Genomic DNA, 27,651 nt, shown 5'->3' with positions numbered 1-27,651 from the left:
TCCACAAATAGTGTCAAATTATAGTCTCAAAACACTAAGTACCATCACTGAATGTAATTTTATCTGCTTGGTAGAATTTGTACCTAGTACCAAATGTTTCTGATAGTTAGCCTTGCAATACACTGGAGAATGTCTAGTAGTTGCACTGGATTCTTCATTTCAGTCATGTTTTATATTTCAGAGAGTTCAAGATGATCTAGCCATTCTTGATCTAGAAAAAACCATGAAATCACTGGCTGGTGGTGCCACGAGTGGTTTTAATGCACCTGACTATGTCGTAGGTGAAAATAAAAGTGTGGTGAAAGATGAATCCACTGGTTTTGGTCTGGTGAGTATATTACAGGCAGGGTAACCTCCCGCTAACCATTCCGGAAGTTTTCAATGAATCAATCAAAATTAGTCTTATATTTTTCATCTCGTATTATAATATTTTCTGAAATCTGTCTTTGGACAACAACAAATATTGTTCACATCAACTCATCTGTAACAGTTTCTGTGTTTTATTTCTATTATCTCATTTTAATTGCATTGTCTGTTATATTTTTTTGTTCAAGTTCTCTTATAACCTGGGTTTTTCTGTAATTACTGTTCCTGGGTTTTTAATACTTTGTCTAATTTCTTCTCAGATTTGAATTCATTGTTCCTGGGTTTAATGCCTAGGTATTTTTATCTACCAAACCAGGGCTAATCATTCATTCCCAGATTTGTATTCACCGTTCACAGCTGTTAATTACATTTGCACCAACCCATGTAATTTCTATTATGCTTTTCACGACTATAAAATAAAAAAATGTTACTATTACTAAATCAAACACCAAATTGCTTACTTTATGTTTTTTTTGTTAATTCAGCGATATTGCTGTATAAAAAAAAAACTTAACATGATTGGCATTTTTCTTATTGGTTAAAATCCTGTGTTATTTTAGCAGTGGTACATGTATCATAGTATCGAACTATCCGTTTATTGAGTAAAAAATGTAAAATAAAGCAATTTAATTTACACACACTCCATGTTGCAATTTTATTTTTAAAACTAAGACTGATTTTAATTACCTCCCAGATATACTAGCGACAGGTTGATATATAGTAAATTTATTCAGCATTGAATTCCAATTGCAGTAGGTGAAACAGATTAATGAAAATGAATAGAAGTGTCACATTATTCTATGGTGCAATCTCTGTAGGGGTGGGGTGGGGTGGGGTGGGGGGGGGGGTGTGTAAAACATAAATCAAAATATATTAGGAAGGCCACATATATGTAATGCAAATTTTAATATATATAACAAAAATTGCTTGAAGGTCAGTATGAATACAAATAATTAAATAATGTTGCATAAAATTGAAAACACGAGCTTAATATTTAAAAAGTAATACATTACAAATGGTAAGACCACTGCTCAAACAACACCTGGGACTCATGACCAAAAACATTGTATAATTACATGTACTCTGTTCTAGATGAAACCAGTATGTAATACTATAATAGTATGTTTATCAGTTAACTGTAGCAGTTGATTATTGATTTTAATATAACTTAATCTGTACATCTGTAAATGTATCTGCGCCCATCCCCCCTTTCCACCCCTCCGTTTTCTCTTTGTCTTCTTTTGTATGTTTTCCATGCATGATACACTGTATGTTTTACTCTGTCAAGTTTTGTTCATATTTGATGCATGCTGTATAAAAAACAATCTATCAGCTCAAAATTCTGATACAATTCAGCCCTTGTGAAGTTGTATCAATTTTAGTCACCATGGCAACCACATTTATGGACTACTAAAGATATTTTTTAGTTCCTCTAGAGGTGACCTAAACTCACTTTTACTACAACTAGCGTTATGGTTTCTCAGCACCAAGATGCCTGTACATTAATTTCACTTGGCATATATATTTGCTGAAGGAAAAAATTCACTACGTTCAATTACCTACCATGGACTCCGGTCAGTCAAAATGACTATTTTGAACTGCAGGCATTAATCTACGATTCAGCCAATGAGGGAGAGAGAAATCTAGGCCAGGGGAAGCCCATGACCTCAAAGATTTTCTTCCACATCATGTAACACATGACCAATTAAGGTCAAGATGTCAGCGCCATCTTGCCTTATGTTTACTCTCTGTTTTCTCCGCACCGAGTGTGCATTGTAGCAAAACAGTACGGTTTCGTCAGCAGTTTTTTGACTGAATTTTCTGAGTCTATGAACCTGTGGTCAATTTTTAATTCTGTTTACAAATCAAATTATGAAGGTTATTTAGATATACTACTCGTAAAGTCAGAAAAGTGTTATCAGCAATGTCATAATAATACAAAATCATAAACGTGTGTTAGTGCTTGATCCATATGATTGTGTCAACAGATTTACATTTGCTTGCATCAAATATGAACAACGGCTGCAGCTACTTAAAGGAAAGACAATACATATTATGCATGGCTATATTAATTATATGTCCTATCAATAATAGTAAAACAAATGAGCAATTAATACTAACATATTTTTCTTTCTTTCTTTCTTTCAATCTTTTCTTTCTTTCTCATTCATTCATACTGTTTACTATATGTAATACCCCCCTCATGTTGTTGCATCAGTTGGTTCGTGACGATGACGGAAACATCATATCGTCTGATCGTATAAAGCCTTCTACCTACCTCAGTGTTAAGAATCGATACCTCCGAGATCTATTCTTTGAAGCAGCTGGCCCTTATGACAAGGTGCTCAATTCTGTCAATTGATCATTCAATTAATTTAAACATTCAGTGCTTAATTGTCCATGTGTTTCATGTCTTACCATCACTTCTCTCCCCACTTTGGTACCAGACTAATCCAGCATGACTGCTGTGTAACTTACAAGACTAATTCCTACCCTTTTTCTTCATGTTCTCAAACATTGTATTATAGTGCTTATTTCATTCACTCGTATCAAACGTTAATTATACTAAAAAACTTTATAATAAACTATTGCTGTTTGATAGAATTTAAATATATTTAAATAAATTTTGTGTAACTTACGATTCAGGCTGCAGTTTTTCCAAAAATCCGATAATTAGACACTCAGACACTCATTATCAATTTTCAAACAAAAACGCAATATTAGTGTCTCTATTTGAATCAATTATCTTCTCATAATTGTGGTTTAAAGTCATGTATCACACAACCTTCATTAGAAGTACTACATATTTTGGTGTATTTGTACTTTTTCCCCTCGTTTCCTGTTTTAGCTTTCCTGGATATGGTGAATTTGACTGTAGGGTACTTAAATATTTTCAACAAGTTACCATTGGTGCATGTATGCTTTTTTTACTTACGGGATAATGCACTGCACTGCTTGGCATTTTAATCGCTTGTCATATTTAATTCATTATATACATTTTTTTGTCTATTGTATATAGATATGTTTTGATTTTCGTGTCTGTAGTTGAGTAAATATTTGATTTGGTAATGGGTTGGTGGTACAGTGTTGAAGTGAACTAGTGGTATAAAAATGTATTAAGTGTTTGATCCATTAGGATGATGATTTTGATGATGATAAATACTATTATGGTCCCTTATTTGTGAATGTTTTAATTTGAAATTATCAAACCTGCTGAAACGTAGAACAGCAGAAAATCTGTACAGCAATTAAACGTTATTGATGATGGGGTCAAAAATGCGATAATCTAAGAAATTATAATCTGGATGGCACAGGGGCCGACTGTTTATTTTGGCGTGACTGTTTATTTTGGCTATAAGTGTATGAATCACTTGTGCGGATCAAGACGACTGCCATGATATTATAATCTATGAAAATTATATCTTTTTTTAACTCTTACTGCTGCAGTTTAATAATTACAGTAGTATAAATGTGAGAAAAGATGTGAATGAAACTGCAATCACGCCTTATCAGATTTCTCCCCCAACTGAACTCAATGAATAGATGATATGACGTATATCCTTTGGATCAAACACAGCACTAGGCAAATCATAGAACAACGTATTACATGTATATGTCTATTACTGTGAAAATAGTTGGCCATGCACGCCTGTTTCTATCCACCAATTGGTGTATTCATATCAATAATGTCAAGTTATGTTAGTTATTATTAATCACATTCCATCATCAGCTTGGTCTTCCACCAAAAGTATGGATTCCTGAACGATATGTACCCGAAGACGATGAAGAGGAGTTATCTCCGGAGGAAAAAGTCAAAAAAGATGATAGAGTCGAACACCTTAAGAAAATGCTCTCTCATCACAGGTAGGTGTACTGTATTGTTGGCTGTGATGAAATCAGAAACACATCTTGCATATATATTAGATACATTTAATCTTGAGTTTCACAAATCATATTCTTTTTCATGTTTTACACGCAAAAAAGAAGCACATGCTGAGATGACAGTGTTATGAGAATAGTGTTGGTTGTCACTATAATTATGTGATACCTCACAGATTTGTATAATGCAAATTACCATAAAAGCGGCACCGTCATTTGCTTAATGTTAATTACACCATCAATTAGTTTGTTCACGTCACCACATGTGCTATATGTCTCAGTTGGAAGAGAAATGCTTAGCGGTTCCAATCCAATTAATATACCTCTTTCTTCCAATATTACCAGGACTATGATTACCCATGCTGATTTCTATATATTCTATTCTTTGGCTCTAGCTGCTTTCACAATTTGTTTTTCAATTTTAACTTGTTTTGGTATGTTTCTTAACACACAAACACATTTAATATATATTTTCCTTGGAGAAATGTAATGTATTTAATATTAACACCTGTGTGTGTATATATGTGTATGAGTGAGTAAGTGATTCAAAATGAAGCAGATAAACTGGCAATGTTGAATTTCATTACTTTCTAATTTTTTTTGTATTTATTAGACCTTTTAAATTTGTAGTTATTTTTAGTTGCATTACTTATATTTTATTTTACACTATTTTTACTTTACTGTGTATCCACAGCAGATTACAGTAGCGTAATAACTACATTTGTATTATTATTATTATTATTATTATGTATTGTTGGCAACGTATTTGAAAGCCATTTCAATATTGAGTAACTTGAAAAGAATCAAATCTGAAAGTTATGATGTTCGTGATTTATACTCATTGAATACTGACATATTGCAGCAGTTATTAACTAACTTATTTGTTATCATCAATACAATAAATCCCATCATGCATTGCTTTTTATATTGTACTTCAACTGACCTTGGAAGTATATAATGTTCCAAGTTCACTCAGATGCAATAGTAACATGAGTTCAATAGTCACAAGTGCTTCACTTCAAATATTAATTTTGTCATATAGTCCATCTCTGATAGTTGAAAAGAAAATTCTGCATGCAATTCAATGACTTTATGACACTTCTGAAATGATGAAAACTAAATCACAACTGAATTCTTGAATTCTTTGGCTATTGACAAGAAAAATGGTAGCTTCTGTGTTCATTCAGTACATATTTTACTTGAAAAACAACTTTAAATATTATAATAGAATTTTTTGACCATTTTTGAGTGAGTGGGTTGATTATGTGATTGTATCTGATTGCATACTTGATTCTTTCATTGAGTGAGTGGGCCAATAACGCGATTGTATCTGATTGCATACTTGATTCTTTCATTAAGTGAGTGGATTGATAACACGATTGTATCTGATTGCATACTTGATTCTTTCATTGAGTGAGTGGGCCAATAACGTGATTGTAGTCTGGTTGCATACTTGATTCTTTCATTGAGTGAGTGGGTTGATAACATGATTGTAATCTGGTTGCATACTTGATTCTTTCATTGAGTGAGTGGGTTGCTAACATGATTGTAATCTGGTTGCATATTTGATTCTATCATTAAGTGAGTGGGTTGATAACTCGATTGTATCTGATTGCATACTTGATTCTTTCATTGAGTGAATGGGTGGGTTGATAACATGATTGTAATCTGGTTGCATACTTGATTCTTTCATTGAGTGAGTGGGCCAATAATGTCATTGTATCTGATTGCATACTTGATTCTTTCATTGAGTGAGTGGGCCAATAACATGATTGTATCTGATTGCATACTTGATTCTATCATTGAGTGAGTGGGTTGATAACATGATTGTAATCTGGTTGCATACTTGATTCTTTCATTGAGTGAGTGGGCCAATAATGTCATTGTATCTGATTGCATACTTGATTCTTTCATTGAGTGAGTGGGCCAATAACATGATTGTATCTGATTGCATACTTGATTCTTTCATTGAGTGAATGGGTGGGTTGATAACATGATTGTAATCTGGTTGCATACTTGATTCTTTCATTGAGTGAGTGGGTTGCTAACATGATTGTAATCTGGTTGCATATTTGATTCTATCATTAAGTGAGTGGGTTGATAACTCGATTGTATCTGATTGCATACTTGATTCTTTCATTGAGTGAATGGGTGGGTTGATAACATGATTGTAATCTGGTTGCATACTTGATTCTTTCATTGAGTGAGTGGGCCAATAATGTCATTGTATCTGATTGCATACTTGATTCTTTCATTAAGTGAGTGGGTTGATAACATGATTGTAATCTGATTGCATACTTGATTCTTTCATTGAGTGAGTGGGCCAATAATGTCATTGTATCTGATTGCATACTTGATTCTTTCATTAAGTGAGTGGGTTGATAACATGATTGTAATCTGATTGCATACTTGATTCTTTCATTGAGTGGGTTGATAACATGATTGTAATCTGGTTGCATACTTGATTCTTTCATTAAGTGAGTGGGTTGATAACATGATTGTAATCTGGTTGCATACTTGATTCTTTCATTGAGTGAGTGGGCCAATAATGTAATTGTAATCTGATTGCATACTTGATTCTTTCATTGAGTGAGTGGGCCAATAACGTGATTGTAATCTGATTGCATACTCAGATTTTCGGCACTGCTGCTATTGTTTTTGAATAACTACTTCTGCTAATATTTTTTTTAAATATATGTGCCAGCAAATACATTATTGCTTGCAAAATACCTTTGCAAATTACTCTGACTCTGTCTGTTTTTTGTCTTTGCTTTATTTTTGTCCTGATTGTGTATTGTTGCATCGCATGCTATTGGTGAAAATCCATCATGGAAACGCCTGTTTGTTGCTTATATCTTCTCTCTCATAGCCTACAAGACTGGCATCCTAGAGAATTGTAAGTAACCATGGTAACATCACACTATGCTTTTCATGTAGATTTAGAAAATGCTTCTGTGCGTGTTGTGGTTGTACTTATTGTGTACTTGGCTTCCAACTCCTTGGATGCTGACTGCTGAAGTTATACTATCATTCTCTCTGTTGTAGTGTTCCAATGATATCCTGATCACTGTTTCCTTGTCCTACCCAGCGTGAATGTCTTGTTGCATGTGTCTAAAAGCTGCTTGTTGTATCTACCGGTATCTAGATAATCTATGTTGTGTATGCATACGTGCACTAGCTGCTTGTGCACCTACACACTAATCACTATTGCATTGTTGAGTTATATTATATTTGAATTTATGTTTTTCTTGTTTTATTGAAGGTTTATTGATTTTGCTGTAGATTTGATACTTTGAAAAGTTTTAATTTTGCCAAGTATGGCATGTTATCAATATCAATGTGATATCTTCTGATGTCTTGTCTGTTTGCAATATTCTACTGCATGTTCGCACTGTACAAAAGAACTCATGTGATCAACACTGATTGCCAATTATTTGCTGATTTTATTATTTGTGTATTTATTAATAATAGCATGTCAGACTGGTACAAGATGGACATGGAAGCCGAAGTCGAGGCAGTTAAAGATAAAATAGAGGAAGAAAAACACAGGAGAGAAGAGTTGCTGTCTTTGAAAGCAGCATTAGCTCAGGAAGTGAAGCAAGCCACAAAGTCTGTAGCAGGTATGTATGGTGTTTGATAGATAGACAGATATTCAGTTATGAAGTCAAATCTAATCTTTATACATTGGCTATGATGTCATAGAACTTTAGCGTCATCGACAATGAAACCAATGTTGCAATATTGTAGCAACCCGTACCTGGGAGAGTGGTTGAAAGCACATTGTTTTGGCTTCATAAAATATTTGGTAGCAGCTTGCGAATCCATAACTGGGGCCAGCCATTTTGCAATGTCATGCCGAAGACTGACAACTTTTTTAACGTCTTTCATCACCGCTACTGCTGCATTTCTGTCATGAAAATTATTCTTCTCTTATTGGGAAAAAAAAATCTTCCTATTACAAGCCCACTGCGATATCCATATAGTGAGACATTTCAACCACAAATACTTGTTGAATGATAACTTTCACCATGATTGATGAGCGTCTAGTCTGATAAGAAAGCAGTGTTGACTTGACCTCTATGATGATAGAGCCAATCAAATCAGCCAATCAGACTGTGAACAAAAGTCTGCCATCGTAGCAGAGCGACCCCATTTTTCTTGTCTCTTTATTGTGATTAGACATGAATTAAAAATGCCAAGCTGCAGACAGTGAAATTCGTGGATTAAAAGTGTGAATTGTGTGCATGACATGGATGAAATTCAGTACGAAGCTGTAGAGATTTTGTTCGACGGCGACATTGACGCCGACTTGAACTTTGAGACTTTTGACTAGATGGCAATGAACATACAAATAAAGATCTGATAAGTTTTTTGGAACAACAATGAACTTTCATAATTTGTAATGTAAATTTGTAAATTATTATTGATCATGTATGACAGTTGTTCCATAATTTGTCGAAACCGGAAATAATTTTACGCAGTTTAACCCCTGACATTTTAGTACATTTTGAGTTCACACGTATTGGGCGTGCTTATTGTTTGGCAGTGGGGAAATCCTAATTCAAACGATTTCTCACTGTCAATTTTTGTTATTTCTGGTTTATTTGTCACATTATAAGCAATAATTTTTTGTTTTTGTACTTCTAATGTTGCATATTGTTCATTTATTTCTGTGGCATGTTTTCATTTGTCATTCTATTCCCTGCCGCAGTTCGATCTGCGTGTTGTAAATTTTCATGAATTTTCATTTTTTTTGCAGGGATGTCCGGGCATAGGCCCACCCCTATTTTTTGCAATTTTCAATGTTCAGCACCCTGGGCTCTTACCCGGATAAATACAATGTCTGTGTGTTCTATCTTCATGTGGGTTGTATATAATGTTCTGCGTTGTTGTGCGATTATTAAGTTGTATGTACTCTAAATAATTTAATTATTTAAATTCTAAAACAATTTTCATGAATTGATTGTTTTATTCTCTCTTTTTTTTTGCAGCCAAACAATCAGGTTCACATGAAACCCATATAACAGCAACAACCCCAGTCCTACAGAGAGCTGCATTAAACGGAAATATATACACATCGCAATCAAGGGAGGAGAGACAAGCCACTCTATAAACAAATATTGGGCATCTATAACAATAAGAATTTTTTTATTTATGTTTTAAGTATTGGATGTAAATTGGCTGGTATTCTAAGTTGCAATGAGTATTAGCCAGTAAATACTCAATAAACTACTAAGCAAATTGGCAAACAGCCAGATGCCAAGTATCAGTTTGTCTTATTCCAAATATTTTATACATCTTTCAATTTTTTTTGCAAATGACTGTAGTACTATTTTCCCTAATTATATGTGATCCACTGCCATAGATCCACTTGTTATTTTTGCTGTACAGACAGTGTTTCATTATTTTTAATTCTGTTGAAATGTGTTTTAAATGATGTTTATTTTAAGATATTATTTGAAAGAATGCAGTGAAAATTGTGGATTTTTTTAGTAATCTCTAAAAACAGACAAGATTATGCTAACAGCTAAAAATTGCACAGTGTTTTTTTTTTTAAATTTTTTTATTTGTGTACAAAATAACATTACTTATAACTGTTAACAAATTTTTGATTTTCTAAAATTTAAAACATTTTTTTTAAATATTTTTGTGGTTAAATAAGCTACCACATCTGGAAAATAGACTTTGCACTTCTGGTGTACTGTTGGTCTGTTATACACAGCACAATGGATTGCATTTGTATTAACTGGTACATAGCACATGTGTATAGATACATATAAATAAGTTTTTAAATTAATGCATTGAATATAAGTGAAGTTACACCAGAGTGTAGATTACGACTATACCATTTGGGCGACTCTTTTCAAGCTGGTGTTATTCCTTGGTGTGATGGAAAGTTCCCACCTGGTATTACTAAAATTATTCAAGTTTACAGATTAACTTTAAATTACTAATCTTTTATCTAAAAAATTCAAATCATACAAACTTGTATTAACAAAATGTAGATATTCAACAAATGGAATCTATGAACTTTGAAAATGCAAATTATGTGAAACTTTGAACTGATATTATGATCTATAATAAATTTTACAATCAAATCATTACTTGAAATCATTATTAACTGTATCTTATTATAATCTATTTATTCCTCCAAAATAGAAAGCCTATAAACTCAATGAAATAATTGGTCAGGATTATAGCAGTGCCTTATTCAATTCTTGTTTTCCAAAACTATTATATACTGTAGAATACTTTATTTTCGCTTGGAATTTATTTTTGCTATTTTCGCTGAAAGGATGATTCTGTGAAAATAAAATCCAGCGAATATACTTTTTTTTCCTATATTTCACATTAAACTCCTCAAAAACCAGTGAAAATAAATTCCAAGCAAAACGCCCAAAAAGCCTTTTCAGCGAAAATTAATTCCAGCGAAAATAAAATATTCCACAGTAGTTTCTCTCACAGGGTACATTACATCATGATCATTCAATGCAACATGTGGCCTTTACACTTGATGTGTCATATAATTTGAGGGTGTTAAATGTAATTTTGAAATTGATATTGATTGATAAATAGCAATATTTACTGATGAATATGTTGTCATTGTTTCGAATGTACTGATATGTGTAAGATAGGGATTTACCTCATTTACATTAAGTAGTCTAACTTACTGTGTTTTCTAATTCTTTTATTTATATATACTGAAATTGATTTTTTTTTCTTAATCTTCATGTGAAATACAGGTGGTTGGTTGGATGTTTGTATACCATGTTACAAATGCATGTGCATTGGCAACATATTTGAAATCTCTGTATCTTAGCTTACTTTGTTATTTCACCTCAGATTTAGTATTTATGTCATTATTTTACTGTGTAACAGCTCGATACATGTTAACTTGGCACTGTAATTGTTATGTAAATAGAAAACATCAATACAGTGTCTGCCCAGACTTAATACATTATATGAAAGGAGTGTTTTTGTTTTAGGTTTTGTGTTTGTAGCAATACACCAAGCTTCATTTTAAGATGATTTTGTTTTTTTTCATGTGTAAAGAAAGTTTATTTTCCTAATATTGTCATTTTAAATGAAATTTTTGTTTGTTTTGTCCATCCACCTAAACAGATTTGTTTTACTGTTGTAAAGATGTTTGCGATTCAAAGTTATGAATTTGGTAGCATTAGGATATTCCTGAAGTTACGCTTTCAACTTTTTCGGCAGCTGTGACATTTTTTTTTATTACACGTCCTTTGCTTTCATTCTAATTTGTGGCCCAGGGAAGTGTGTATTGACTGTTGTCATTTTTACATTGTTTGCTACACAGAGACCATTGATTTTTGATGATTGATCAAATGTTTGGCGGAATTTTGTAATGTTTGAGACTAAAGCTCATGTATATCATCTGCGAGACATGTACTAGAAATATTACAGCTAGAATGTGGATGTTTGTGCATTTGAATTGAATTGATTTTACTTTCACAAGTTTCCCAAAAACTCTTAAATTAGGTACACATCTAATGAACCTTAATCTGATCATTGCCGAATGAAATTTCAAAATATTCATCATTTTTTTTACTTTAATGTACAGTATCATATACTTATATTATTAAAAAATAAATACTTTTGTTTTTTGGTTCAAAATAGATTAGCAATTTTAATTTTACCAGCATGATTTAAAGCAAATTTACCCACCTGTTTTATTTGGTGGTGTGCTGATCTGGAGAGTTGAAATTGTAAAATGCATGATTTTTCATAATTATTTTAGAATTGGAGGTGTTTTAGTGTACTAAGAATATGCTGTTAAGGTATTCTATGTCTAATCTTGGTAAAGAGAGGGGGTAGTCTAACTAGATCATTACAGATGATTGATTGCTATGAGAAGCTGTATGTTTTATAGTTTGCAATAAAATACAGATTATTTCTTGTATATATTGATGTTTCAAGTTGTTTGTCGTAGCTTAACTTTTTAAAAGGTTACTTAAGTTTATAAATCTTAATTATTTTTGAATAAGGTGATGTATTGCAATCCACCTGATCTCTTAAGCCTAGTCAAATAAAGAGTATTGTCGATATGACCTGAACAACCTTGTGTGATCAAGATGATCAAGAGTTACTTGCTCCAAACGTCTCTCTGTCATTGCGATAATCAACCAATGACAGAGTTTCAGTGCTTCACACAAAAGATCAACTTGTGACTGTGCCACCTTATGTTTTAAGTATTTGAATTTTTAAGTTTTATAAAAGGTGATAATGGTATGTAACTGCTTTCAGATATCCAGCAACATGTGCCGAGTATCTCACTAAATTCCCCGGAAAGCATGTTCCAGAGAGATGTATATGTGTGTGTTTTGTCTTGAATAACATACAACAGCGTCCGGATTACTTTCGGAAATTTCGTCGCGTTTCGGAAAGTTTTAATTTTCAAAACTTTTGAATATTTATTTGTGCTTTTAGGTTAGTGAGGAGGTTATAATAATTTTTCATTTCACTTTAACTCTGTTTTTTACACCCCTCAGACCCCTTTAAAAAGTCACTTCTGGCCTTGACCGGTATTTTCAAATTTGTAGTTATAATGACCACTATTTTTACACTGGTCAGAATAATAGTATTTTTTTATTTAATGATGGAGTGGGTGACAATCTATTTTTTCAATGGGTATTATAATGATCATTTTATTTTTCATTACATGAATAAAATGGTCATTTTTTTTCACGTCACAGATATACCCGGTAATGGCACATGGGGATTGACAGCTCTCCTCTTTGTCCTCCCTCGCTTCAGTTTGCTTCAATTTTAAGCCAGTACAATTGTAGGTAAACGTAAAATACAAGATTTTGAAAATTTTGAAATATGGAATTATATATCTTGAAAAAATATGAAGTTTTGGGTTAATTTGTTTTTAAAATGACAACAGATCATGCACTTGATATTGTTGACTTAATAATATATAGTGTAATGCAATAGGTTATTAAACATAGAAGATGACCTGTTTTCAAAATACGGTCTAGACCCTTATCACGGGCGCTAACGAAGTTTGTGCAAACATGAGCCCAGGCTAATCACCCAAAATACCATTGTACTTGATGTCCATTTGAAAATTTAACTATTATATTCATAACTATTCTTATTCATAACTATACTAAACTTGACAATCAATACAAGCACATTCTGTGACATTATTCTTGAGATAAAAATGGACTGACAATGAGACTCTGTACTACTTCCTGTTCTTATAAAGGCAATGTCTATCATTATAATACCTTGAACAAACAAGCAAGACATTCACTACTGAACATTTAAACAGTGTGCAACCCCCAAAATACTCAGCAACTGACTTTCCACCAAAAAAAGTCACATCAACAGCTGGTTACTCCAAAAAGTCACAGGGAGTTACTCCAAAAAGTCACATAAACAGCGAGTTATTAATCCGAAAAAAGAGCCTGTCTTTATGAGTGGGGTTAAGCTCAAACATAAACAAAATTCCCATTTTAATAATGACAAAAAACTAAAGTTCAGTCTTCTAATACACCCAAACTATAACATTTTACATTGAAATACTTAACCAGTAACTTTTCATAATGCGTGTTAGAAACTGTAGAAGTTTATGTTGAATGGTCGATGGAAGGTGATTTTAAAGTGGCTTAAACACAAACAACTAAAAATATCCATGATGCTCTGCTTCATTTTTATATTCTGCTATTTTCTCTATTGTGAATGGTTTAATGCGATATGAAAAATATCTGTGAAAATATTCCACAACTACTAAATGTGTACAAAACGGTGTTGGGTGGTTCAGTAAGTTATATGGGGGGGGGGGGGGTCTAGCATAGAGCTCCATGTGTGTAGCTAGCTGACTTAGCAGTGAATGGCATGTTTGTTTGCTCACGATATTATAATGCTGGAGAATAGAAGTGTTCATGCTACATGAAGTACTCGCTAAGATTTAAGCTGATGTTTGCATTTTGACTCGACCCAATTGAGTCCACGCATTGGGAGGGCCAGTCTGTTTACGAACGCAAAATTTCTGCTGATGACATGTTTCGTTCAAATTTATGAAGCAACGTGCACTGGAACACGAGCGAAGGCGGACTGATTTATTTTGATGCACAGGAACAGTATATAACGGCGTTACAGAATGCAGAGTTTTATTAGTGCATGTCGTAGACAACGAACCAAAATTGTTGTATGCTCTACTACAGCGACCCAATCAGTGTGGAAGCGTATACGGAGTAATGACTGGTGGGATACTAGTAGACGAGTACTCCAGAAGTCAAAGATATGGTGTTTCGCATGCGCGAGCATGCCATTCTATCAACTATCAGCAAACTTGTATCGGAAGCACCGTACCACAATGGTTTAAAAAAAAACAGTTGAAAAAACTGGTGATATTAATAAAAAAATAAGCATTATAAATCAATAAAACATGGAAAAGGAATGAAAAAAAAATATTAAAGGAGAAAAATATATGGTGGTTGCTTCGATAATTTGTGGTTGGTTTATTTCGGTTAACAGCGTAGTTATGGCACTGTACCATTGCTGTTTAATTGTTTGTTCATAATTGCTGCCTCCCCTGGGAAACAAGTTTGGGTGTTCTTAGCCAGTGCACAGACCCTCAACACTGTGGCCTGTGCTATAACTGTTGGGTCCTCCTGTGAGTAAACACAATCGAGTATAGCTGATATGCAAACATTTGGGATTAGCTTAAATCTTAGCCTGCGCTTGGTCAAAGTCCCTCTAAGGACTGTGACTTGGTGTAGCCTGAAACCAGACTACTGTGGATCAGCGATGTTTTGTAATGGATTACCTCCCTGATGAGGACATTTAAATAACAATGGAAACTAGCATATCACTGGCAACACATTTTCTCTGTTTTGTATAAAACTATTTTCACAACAACATTAATGTTTTACAATAAATTATACCAAACATATGTATAATTTAGTAGCAGTAAAACTTTTTAAGTTTTTTTGAATTAAGAATGCACCAATCTCACTAGGAATCTATTCAAATCTAACCCTTAGTGTGCTATTAATAATGGCTCATCAAAGGTATTGAATTACTGAACTGGAACACACATCTTTGTATAGTTTTCAAAACTAAAATATTATTTCTTGCTCTGGCCCCTCTCATGTAATAGTTTGTTAAGAATACATACATTATTTAAAATCATTTTAAAAATGCGACTGGAATGTCCAGGCCCAAACTTCTGCTGCTGCAACATCCGTCCATTCCTGCATGTATATGCAATTGTTTCTCTGAGATTCTGCATGCAGCCAGTTTATTTTTTGAACTGAATAACACATTTCTAGAAGTTTATTTTTACATTTCCAGATAACACTATATATAATTTTACAATTTCAGGAATAGATTAGATTACTTGCTATTCCATTAGAAACTCTTACTTCTGTGTGTGATTTTTAACAAGCGTTCATAGGTTTAGCCATGGAACTTAGCCATGGTTTAGCTAACCAAAGGGAAACAAAAGTATAGTGACAGGAAGTCACCACAGCCGAAAGTATGACAAAGGCTTACGCTTCAAAAAATGACTGGAAAGTAAATAATTTATAACCAAAGACCGTCTATGCATAAACAACTAAAGATTTGGAAGGTACAGCTTTGCAAAGTAAAAAAGTCCTATGGGGGAGGGAGGGGTTAAAACATTGCTTCTAAACATCATCTTAATTATTCAGCTCAGTGTACAAACACATGAAGTACAGAAATTGAATAATTAATGAAAACATTAGACAAAACAAGTATATATAAGCAATATTAAAAGTATGCCATGTTTTGTTTTTGATGTAGTGCACCGCCATAGAGACTGTTTTAGTGGATAATAGTATTTTAGGTTTGCAATGTCATACTCCTTCAGATATTTATCAAGTTTTCTTGTGAGGCAGTTAGCTTAAGGAGGGGGCTGTGCAAAATGGTTTTTCTCCTCTTTATTTTTGTGCTATTCTTTTTCTAGTGTAAAATATTTTTTCTCCAAGATGTAGGCGTGTCAAATTTTTTCCTATTATTGATCTCTGCAGGATTTTTTCAATAATATTTTCCTTTTAATTATTATTAAGAAGATGAAAGATTGTGGAGTGAGTGTGGGTGTGTACAAAAGGGTCAGCAAGAAGAACTATATAATATAGCTGAAAATCATGAAAATATACCAGTTGAAAGATGATGTCACTTTTATTTGAGGGAAAACATGGAAAAGCAATGTACAGTGACTCTACCCACTTGGAACTTTCAATATCTGTGTGCAAGCGTAAAACTGATAAACATGTAAATGCTAAACCATTGCATCCATCAATACTGGTTAAACTTTTTTCTTCCCTTAACGTCCATAAATTCTGGTTCTTCAACTTCTTACGCCCAATATATATAGTTTTTTCCTTTTTTTAAATTGTCATTATCTGCAAAAAATAATTCAGTTTGCTATTAGTTTACAATGATCAGTTTTTAATTAATGCACTTTGTAACCAATTTTGGAAACAAAAATTTGTTGTGTCTGTGTATGCTGGCATATTTCTGTCCTCACAAATAGCAATGTCGATAAAATGACATCTTGTGATATGTTAATTTCTCCCCTATGCAACTCAGATATACTTCCAAAAAAAATGATACCCGGTACATTCTGATTGAAAAAGTATAAATATCGTAAAATGCATCTAGACAACAGAAATAACCGAATATATTAAGGGGTTGTGCCATATATACACAGAGTTTGTCTCTTGAGAGACTAGAACAGTACATTGCTGTACTTAGGAACCTAATTTATGAGAACAATAGGGGAATTTAACTTCCTACAAGACAAGAGACAAAAGAATGTCATGTAACAATGCAGCTGCATGATTTTGTCTCTCAAAGTAGAAAGCTGTGTACATACAAAATTATAGAGTCCCTCCGCAATGGGAATGCTACTATGAATGTACAATTTACGATCCCCTGGTACTTTCACAAAATAAATAATTGTATTATAATTATGATCCAATACAATACCATATTTGCTCTAAAATTACATTTGTGGATACTAAACCATGAACATATTACTTATTTCGACCATTGAAGATCCCTGTAATTTACCTAAGTGCATGTGCTGCTAATAGAGTTATTATGGTAAGTGTAATATTGTAATATTAATTCTATATTTTTTTTTCAAAATCAAGAAAATGATATTGAAAATATAAAAACAGTTTAGTTTGAAAAATGATATGATAGTATTCAGATGGTTATGATTTAAGCATAGACCTTAGAAAACAGGGACATGCAACTTTTGTCTGAGGCAAAAGAAAATCCAGTTTCCTATGTGCAATGTGGGTTATAACCTCCCTAGAAGATTTGTACATCTAAAAACAGTTTTTACTAGTATTCCCATTGGTCAGTGTATAACGAGTGCACTATGCTATATCTGTTCTAAATATGATGAAAAATTCACTTGTTAAAATGACTTTTCACAGGTCGTTGTTTAATTTTAGCAGGGAGCTGTAACATTACAGCTCCCTGATTTTAGGCAGTTTTGTTTCCTTGCAGAGAAAACTTGCCATTTTTGTTTCCCTTTCCTGATTTCATAGTGGAATAAAAACTTAATTTTTAGTTCCACTCGCATCAATAGAATGGACATGGCTATTCAGTTTCGATCAAATTTAATTTTTCTGATTTTATTCCAACCACAAAATTGTCTCATTTTGTGTAGCTACACCCTGGCAGCCATGTTTGGCTTATGAAACAGGAGAAGATGTAACAGTGGTGTTGACATAGATTTATTATCAGTTTCTCTAAGGTGTTAATTTGGTAGAGGATTATAACTAAAGTTACTTGAAAGGGATACCCACAGTAGCATGCCCCTGTTCCCGTTATATAGACTAAATATTTTTTTGTCCAAGTTGAGCCAGAGTACCCATGATCAATTTGACTGACCCAGAAACGCCCAGGACTTTTACTGACTGCATATTACACCTTCATTATAATTTGTTTAATTCTTGCCCATTTGCCCCTTGGATCTTTAATAGTAGTGTTCATGCTACACAAAGTTCAGGCTAAGATTTAAGCTAATCTTATATGTTTGAGTTCATGCACAGAAGGAAACGATGGTTAGCACGGGGTAAGGAACACCCAAACTTATTAAGAATAGGCAAAATCTTCAGGAATTTTAACTATGATTGCTCAGTTAGAGGAACTAGGAAGGTTAGTTCCACAGTTATAAAACAATACCAAAGCAAATTCAGAAAGTGCAAATTGCAGAATAACAGGAAGTAGCACAGAGTCTCATCATCAGTTCATTTTTTTCTTGAGTAAATCTCTCTATATGTGTTAACGTTGATTGTCATGCAGGAAATGCCACACCAAAATAAAAAGTTATGAATATAGTAGTAAATCTTCTAAATGAACATTGAATACAATGGTTTTTTTTAGCCAAACTAAGCGCTCATGCATGTTTTGTTTTGCCTGTGCTAAGGCTCTGGACTGACCAGATTTACTTAGTATTTCTTAGCTTATGTTTATGCAAATTTTTTTTAGCACAGGTATTGGACCTCTTAGCCTTTGCTAAAGAACTCTGTGTGAATGCTACTAATAAGTGTCTTCTGTTTATTTCTTCCTTAGGCGCATACATTTAGGTTCACTTCCCTTTTATTTTGATCTCTACAACCCATTCAAATCAAATTGGGTTCAAAGACGGGCAAAGAATATTAGATTTAATTGAAATTTAGTTTAAATCCATGCTAAATTAAAAGTTATTTTGAGTATGGGAGTTTGTGCGCAAATAAAATGAATTGTTGCACACTGTGGACATATATCATCTATACTAGTTTACAGGAAAAAGGGATTCTGTATGGTATTTGACGTTATTGGCATAATATATATAGTTTATACATGGTTACTAAATTAGATTTCCCAATGTACAGTACACTATTGCTGGTATTGTCTGAAGAAAAAAAACAATATTCATAATCTTTGAAAATTTAAAAAAAAAACATTTTGCAGTCAGTTAAATAATATTAATAATTTGAAAACATTGCCATGAATGGAAACAAATTTATGTTGATGTTCTTTGCAGATTTCAGGAGTTGGAAATAACCTTTGTTTATACTTTTATTGTATTAACAAACATAGGAGCTAATCCTCATTAACACCTACTTGAGCTTGTTGTTTGACAATTATGAATGATAATGAAACAGTACTTACACAGTGAGCCACGACTGAACAAAAACTTGCGCATTTATTTTTTACCAAAAAATAGGTATGATAGTACATAAAGCAAAGGCCACAGTGTTTTTCAATTTATATCATTTTTGAAAAACAAAAACAAAAACCCCAAAAGACTATCCTGCTACATAAACAACAACAAAAGTATCTAATATTGTATTGAAGTCATTGTAAAATGGTAAAATAATTACAAATTTATACCTTGATGTGCCAGTTGCAGTACTGCAATCGTCCTATGATTCAACATTATCTAAATACTCTGCAGGTTATGTAGTCCACCAGCAGTCACTGGCAACAGCGTTACTATAAAATTGCACTGGGGATCGAGGCATTATTCGCGCAATTTCATTTAAGTGTACTTGCAAGCGCCAGTGAAACTTAGAAAAATAAATTCCCACATGTATATTGATTCACACGAGGTAGAAGGTTTTTTCTGGGCCATTATATTAGTGACACGAAAAAAAATACTGGTCATGTTATGTATGTAATGAAAAATAAAATGACCATTATACTAGCCATCAAAAAAAAAAAATTCGTCAACTCCATCATTTAAAAAGCAATTGTAATTATTCTGACCAGTATAAAAAACATGGGTCATTAAAACCACCATTTTAAAAACACTGGTAAATATTTTGGCCACTTAAAAAATTCTAGTAAATATTCTGGCCATTAAAAAATAGTGGCCATTATAATGGTCAGAAGTGACTGTTTAAAGGGGTCTGAGGGGTGTAAAAAACAGAGTTAAAGTGAAATGAAAAATTATTATAACCTCCTCACTAAGCTAAAAGCACAAATAAATATTCAAAAGTTTTGAAAATTAAAACTTTCCGAAACGCGACGGAATTTCCGAAAGTAATCCGGACGCTGTTATACTTTCTTATGTCTGTTTTCTAAATCAAGCATTTTTTTGGTTATCATTCATTGCATCAAAAAGGTAGTAAATGGTCCCCGGAAAGTCATACAAATTGCCAAGAAAATTATAAAAGTTGCCCATAGATTACTCAAAACTGCCCTGCAAGTTGTACAAAGTTGCTTGGGAAGACGTAACATTTCCCTATCTTTAAAAAAAGTTCTTGAAAATTTTGCATATTGCTGTGAAAGTAGTCAAGTTTCATGTATTTAGACAGCAGAAAAATATGCCTAGAATGGTGGAATAGATGCCTGGAAAGTAGTAAAATTCGTAAAATTTCAGTGAAAGTAATAAAACTTGTTGTAGCAAGTGTGTCTATTAGCAGTTAGTGTACATATACAGTATTTCTGTGTATTCGTTTTTTTAATCGAGTGTATTGTAATGGTTTCACATTGTGAATGCATGTGTACCTTACATTTGTACCTTGAAATGAATTTGAAATTCAAATGTTCATGATAACTTAAATCAAAGAAAGCTTAGAAAGAACTCCCATGTGCTGATAGTATTGGAGACACATTAAATATAATTCGAAATTACTTAGCTGAAAACTAATTATGCAAATCAGAAAATTAATATGAACGGATTTGAGTGTAAAACTAATGAGGTCTGCGCAATGTAACAGAAAATCTATGTACCAAGTTTAATTGAAATGTGATTAGAACCAAGAAATTATGAATTATTATGCTAATTAGGGAATTAATATGAACAGATTTTAATCCCAAACTAATCAGGTTTGTACATTGTCCTAGAGCATCTTTGTACTAAGTTTCATTAGTCCCCGTTCAGGCGCAGCCTGAAAAGGGGACTTATAATTCAGGTTATGTCAAATGTCCATTTTCCGTTTTCCATATTCCTTTTTCCGTCTCCAACATTTTCTCAGAAATTCTACAGCAGATATCAGTGAAACTTGGCAGATTGATGAACAAGTCTCCTCCGAGTATGCACTTAATTTTTTTTCCAGATCTGAAAATCCCAAGTGGGTCTTTTTCACGATTTTCATCAAAAATTACCTCTCCCGGCAACATTGACAGAACGTCTGCACATGCTCAGAATAAATTAATTACTGTAAAATACTTTATTTTCGCTTGCAACATTTTTTTGCTATTTTCGCTGAAGGAACGTTTCAGTTAAAATAAAATCCAGCGAATATACCTTTTTCCCTATATTTTACAGTCAACTTGTCAAAAATCAATGAAAATAAATTCAATACAAAACACCCAGAAAAAAGTCTTTTTCAGCGAATGACAATTCCAGCTGAAATAAAATATTTTACAGGAGATTAGATCTGTGAGTAATGCTGCTGTTATTATGGCAGGCACGTGAATTCTCCATTGCATATAATTTATTATAGTACTGTTTATACATGTATTCTGTTCGGCTCAGTGGTCTAATTCACTAGTTACTAGAAGAACTAGTAACCTTATTTGATTTCAAGAACTTCAAGAAGGCGGCATAAGAGACGTGTTTGCAAAGGTAAGTTTTCCAGTTTATTGGGGTACGATTGGTGTACGTTCGTACGTGAATATTATGATGATTGCCAGCTTTATATTCTTGTGAAAAACCAAAAAAAGCAAACAATTGTCTCTAATCTACGAAACTAGTTTGTGAATTGTATACCCTGTCAAATTATTGTACACGAACGATTAATTCACGAGGACAGTTTTCAAGTACCGGTAAATCGTTTTCCGGTCTTTTGCTTGTGTAGCGATTTCCGAAATATTCACAACTCGGGGGGGGGGGGGGGGGGGGGGAGAATCGCCCGGCGTTTTTTCGGCATTTTTCTTTTAATATTTTGGATATTTCATTCACTCCTGATGCCAAAGAGTCTAATTTATATTTTACCGTAGTCATTGACATCTATTCAAGAGTATGATGTTTATTGTGAATAGCGTGAATGGGTAAGCTTCATTTCGACAATGGGCTGTTATTTCTGTGAACAATGTTAAATTATTCTTTGAATGCTCAGTTTATTTTTTGAAAACAACTAATTTTTTGATTAAAAAAAAATCATGCCGTTTTCCCCGTCAAAATCAAAGCATAAAGATCTTGCCAGAACATCGGTAAATCTACTACCGCGTTGCGTTCACCACGATGTCACTGAACCGTCATTAACATATTTAAATGAGCCACGTGTAAATGATAACATGGCGGATATCTATCGCTTCACGCATTTACATTCGATCGAAATCAGCGAAATCATTCGTTTACGATGAAACTAAGTTGAATATTACTTCCAATTCATAAAAATTCAATGAATTAATTTTTTGTGCGTATTATAATCATTACTGAATAATAATAAACAATTGCAATACTTCGAAAACAAGTAAGTTATTTACTTGCGAAACACAGAATGAACAGATTGTGCTACCGTGATCATTTGCTACCAGTACTAACCACTAAGCAATGTATTCGTGTATGTATTTATTCGAAACTTCTTTTAGAACATACTTTACTTTTCGTAAACTTTACTGAATTTTTGGGGGGATTTAATTCCAACATTTCGCGATGCCTATTTTAGAACCAAATTAAGGCCTTTCACTCTTCTCTGAGTGTGACACCTAAACAATGCTTGATTAAAATTAAAAAAAACAAAACGATGTAGCCATGTATCCCCTTCCTGTTATCTTCCAGAGTAAAACTGGTGAAACCATGTAATTGCCATACAATCATCAACTGTGGGAAAACTTGTATGTTATTGAAAATCTTTATTTTGTTGTCTGTCAAAATATTCTCAAGCAATTGATTTTCTGGTGGCACTACACTGTGCATTTATGCACAGTCAGTATCCCCATGCGCGATCTCAGCTTACTAAGTGATGATGGTGGTTGAAATGGAAAACTGAATACAAAAATCCAGTAACATCTCAAACGAATTTCCGTCTGCTGTGAATGCATGTTTCGTTACATCAAATATATAACCCAATTTTATTGAATGTATCCAAAAACATGGTACCAATGATCTGAAATTTCAGGAGTGCTCGCTGAAGGTTTATCAATCTTGCTTATTGGCTTGTTCTTTTCCAATCCTGCATTTCAGTTACTAGAATTTATACTAAAAAATAGTTTCTGTCTTTCTTCTAATAATTTGACCACTCTCAAAAACAAATATTTTTCCATGGTCGAAATGCAAGAATACAAAACTACTGTTATTGCATAGCAATACCTGTAGGGCCATTGTCAATTAGTTCGCCTGATCAACACAGCGTTATACATAGGGCTGATATTGAATCACGGAGAGTAAAATCTTGTGATACTAATCTCTAGAACCACTCAGATTGGTACATAAGTTTTATGAACCCACATGTGTATATCTTTAACAATACTCATTTTAAACTTTTTTTTTTACAGTGGTGCTGTGAACTACTTAAATTTCGCAAGGCAATTTTTTCTGGGTTCCTACAACATGGAGTGTCAGGGACTTTATTGAAATTTCATAGAATCCTGAATATATCTAGAAGTGAAAATTAAATGGTTTACAGTATTTTATACCCATTAATAATGATTGAAATGCAATAATATCACTGCACTAAAAAGATAATTATTGTTACTTCTCCATTGAAGGTTATGAGCAGACCAACCTTTACTGGCTTCCTTATTACATGTACTTGCTCTGAAAACATAGCTTTTACAATTGTTTAAATTAACAGATGTTGTTCTATGTACAATGAATACATTTTAAATAATAAACCTTACTGTATTAATAACAAATTGTATTTGACAACATGAGAATGATTCTGATTCCCAGTGGTGATGTTGAAACAAACCCAGGTCCTGGTAATATACTAATACCTGAATAACAAAGAAGTCATGTACATCAAGGTTCACTCAGATTTATGAATGTAGTTTCTTGAGCAAGTATACATGTATGACAAATAGTTTTGTTGCACTTGTGTACTCTGAGATTCTGAACATGGGTCAGAGGAAGTTTTTAGTTGTCAGTACAAAACTAGATTATGGGAAATCACTTTATGATAAGTTGTACCCACATAGAGTACATATTCATTCACCTGTTTGCAGATGTTCCTTGTACTACTTTATAATCAAATAACGGGGACTGTGACATTTCATGTCTTGTTGAAATGGAATAATTAGTACTTTAGATATCAGTGTGAAAGCTTAAAATTGGTTAATTATGCAAATTAGGTAATTAATATGTACATATTTTAACCCACAATTACCCAGGTCTGTCTATTGTCCTACAGCATCCATGTACAAACATTCATTGATATGTGATGATTAGTACCTGAGATATCAGTGTGAAAGTTGGAAATTGGTTAATTATGCAAATTAGGTGATTAATATGCACACATATTTACCGAAAACTAATTGGGTCTCTGCATAATTCTAGATTCATTGAAATGTGATGATTAATACTTTAGATATCAGTAGAAAAGCTGAAAATTAATTATGCAAATTAGGTAATTAATATGCACAATTATTTACCCTAAAACTAATCAGGTCTCTGCATAGTCCTAAAGGATCTATGTACCAAGTTTCATTGAAATGCAATGATTAGTACTTGAGATACCTGTGGAAAAGCTGAAAATTAATTAATTATGCAAACTGGTTTGTCCCTAATTGGTTCCTCTCATCTAAAATGAAAAAAAATCACCCCATACATGTTTCTTCATAGTCAATTATTAATTATTATTAACCCTAAATGCATAACCTTTCAGCTAGGTCTCTTATTAGTAATGGCATTTTCCTAAACATATACACATAAACGTTTATATGCAACTATTTTACTAAGTGCAACCATGCAAGCCTTACTATCATTTTATGGAAAATCCAACAACCTTGGATGCTAAGACCACTTCTAGGATTTTCGAAAGGCAATAGTGGTCAATAAATTACAAGTCTTTAAAGCCTGTAGAAGTTCTATTACTAAAATGTGTACACCTCCTGATGACAAGATTCTTTCAACACTGTCCTCAGCAGGTATTAGAGAATTTCTATTTTTTTATTTGAAAATATAGGTGATGACTGTGCCATCTATATTCTTGTAATGTACAATACAACATAGATAGAAAAATCAGGAACAAAATGAATTATAATAATATTGAAAATGTCGAGAATATTACAGGATCAAAAGCAGATGGTATTTTAGGGACTGGACTATGATATTGTTAACCAGGATGGTCTGTATGTTGTGGATAGCATGATAGAATACGAGAATTAGACGATTCGGGGAGCACACCACCCTATGCTAAACAAGTAAGTGGGAATTGCAAGAGAGCTTTTTCGGGTCTACTGACATGGCAGACAGTACCACTACTGTTGTTGTTGTTAACAGTTCTTGGGACATTCAAATTGCTAAGGCAATATCCTCAGTATGTAAGTTTTTTTCAATCGCAGCAATAAGGTGATACCGCTTCTCTGAGAGTTCATATCATGACATAAGCCTCACTTTAGTTTAAGAGCACTGAAATAGTTATGAATGTGGTTACCATCATAGATATCAACTAAGATTATTTCATTCTGTAATCAGCTTTCTGATTGGTGAACTCGCAACCTGAGGGTGTATGTTTCTCTAAGACACTCTCCTTCATGTTGGACATGGTTGCTGTATTATATGATTTGCACGAGGACACGAATAAGGCTGTTCAAAGTACTATATAAACTTTTGGTGAGATTCAAGTAACATAATTATAGGGCCTGCACATAGCAACAGCCGACATGAGTCCAGAATGCAGTAGCGCGGTGTGTCATGTTTGTTTGGTAAGCATGAGCCAGTAATTAGGAGTTCCATCAATAATATGATAATAAGGAAACATTCACAGAGAGAGAGAGAGAGATAATCTGAGAACTTGCAATTGAACTTGACTTTTTTCGATTCCCTCGTGTTTAAGCAACTTAATATTCTGAAGGCAACTACTGAGGCAGATGTTACACGAAATGAGTGTCGGGACCTAGGATATGGACAGGCAAACAAATGCCAGTATAATGATCAAGGAAAGTCTGAATATGACAAGCAAAAGGTATCTCAATATGAGCTTCATTCACTGCCAGCCCAAATACAAAATGTATCAAAACACACAATTTTGACTTGGGGACTGTGATGGCGGGGTAACTATGGTGCACGTAGAAGTATATGTGATCACAATAGTGTATACTTTTCAGAACTCAGGACCTCAGAGCCTCAGAACTCAGAACCAACTTTTCAGAACCTCAAAACCAAAGTCTCAGAACCCAATTTCAAAATAGCTTCCTTATCATCGAAAGTCATCGTTTAGTCATCGTTATTATTAATATGACCACACCCAATCCCCAGAATATGTAAATTAGCTAAATTCAGTTATTTTCTTTGATCTCGGCAACCATTGAGCCGATTTCGTTCATATTTGGTAGGTTTACACCTTGGCACGAGTAGATGTGCTTCTGACAGTAATGACCAAGCCCTCCCAAAATATGCAAATTAGATCAATGCAATTTCTTGCTGCTATCTATACCACCGCAGTGTCGATTTTATTCAGCAGATTTTGTTCATCATTGTGGCTCACACTGGGGAATAATTTGGCATGACCTATTCTACCACCTTCGAGTGTTGGACAGACTTATACACAAACGATTGTGGTGCAATTCGATTCTTCACTGCCACCTATAACACTGAACACGGATGCCATAAAGGTAGGATGGGGAGCCAACCTCATAGACTTAAAAGTTGGGGTTGGACCCCACAGAAAGCGACACGCCATGTAAACATACTTGATGTTCTCCAAGATTCTGTCCTCGGCCCAACTCTATTTGTCTTATATATTAATGACCTTCCAAACTCAATTGACTTCTTTAATTCTAGGTTGTTTTAAATGATGATTCGAATTTGTTTCGTACATTTCTATGGTGTGTTATTATTGATCAACAGTGAGTAAACGTTTGGACGAGGTAGCATGCTGGTGTTATGCCAGTCGCTTAACAATACATTGTTCCAAAACTATCGACATGATAATAAGTGGGCGTCGTAAAGAGGTAGAGTTAGAAGACTGTCTCTCAATAACCTCTATTCCTGTGAACGAGGCTGAATCAGTTCTATTTGTTGGCGTAGAAATTGATATCTCACGAAAATTAAACAAGTTAATGAGGAGAAAAATCAGTATTTTGCTTTGGTTGCAACAATATGTCGCGAGGCACTCTCTTTTACTTCTTTATAATACATTGATCCAGAATACCTCACATATGGTTTAGAAATCTGAGGAAATAAATATTGTTAACATTTGAAAAGTATTGTAACTGCAACGGAAATGATTTCCAGAATTAAAACATTCACCAATTTTACCAGACCATCTGCACCTATAAACAAATCAAAAT

General features: G+C 33.5%; 1 protein-coding gene across 7 annotated transcripts in view; it reads left to right on the top strand.

Annotated features, from left to right (window-relative positions):
* LOC100371867 (uncharacterized) overlaps window positions 1-12,169 on the top strand; it is an 82,281-nt gene extending 70,112 nt beyond the window's left edge. For 4 of the 7 annotated variants that reach the window (XM_085499767.1, XM_085499763.1, XM_085499766.1 and 1 more), the window contains 6 exons: window positions 182-328; window positions 2,585-2,707; window positions 4,097-4,230; window positions 7,115-7,141; window positions 7,717-7,865; window positions 9,237-12,169. In XM_085499767.1, coding sequence (XP_085355893.1) covers window positions 182-328; window positions 2,585-2,707; window positions 4,097-4,230; window positions 7,115-7,141; window positions 7,717-7,865; window positions 9,237-9,358 — 702 coding nt within the window. In that variant the 3' untranslated portion in view covers window positions 9,359-12,169. The remainder of the gene's footprint in view (window positions 1-181; window positions 329-2,584; window positions 2,708-4,096; window positions 4,231-7,114; window positions 7,142-7,716; window positions 7,866-9,236) is intronic. The other 3 variants (XM_085499765.1, XM_085499764.1, XM_085499768.1) reach the window with 3 other exon arrangements.
* The last annotated feature ends 15,482 nt before the right edge of the window (window positions 12,170-27,651 follow it).

Source organism: Saccoglossus kowalevskii, chromosome 1, assembly GCF_978046115.1.
Source record: "Saccoglossus kowalevskii chromosome 1, keSacKowa6.1, whole genome shotgun sequence".
NCBI lineage: Eukaryota > Metazoa > Hemichordata > Enteropneusta > Harrimaniidae > Saccoglossus > Saccoglossus kowalevskii.
Note: the sequence above shows the minus strand (reverse complement) of the source record. Positions and strands in the feature narration are given on the sequence as shown.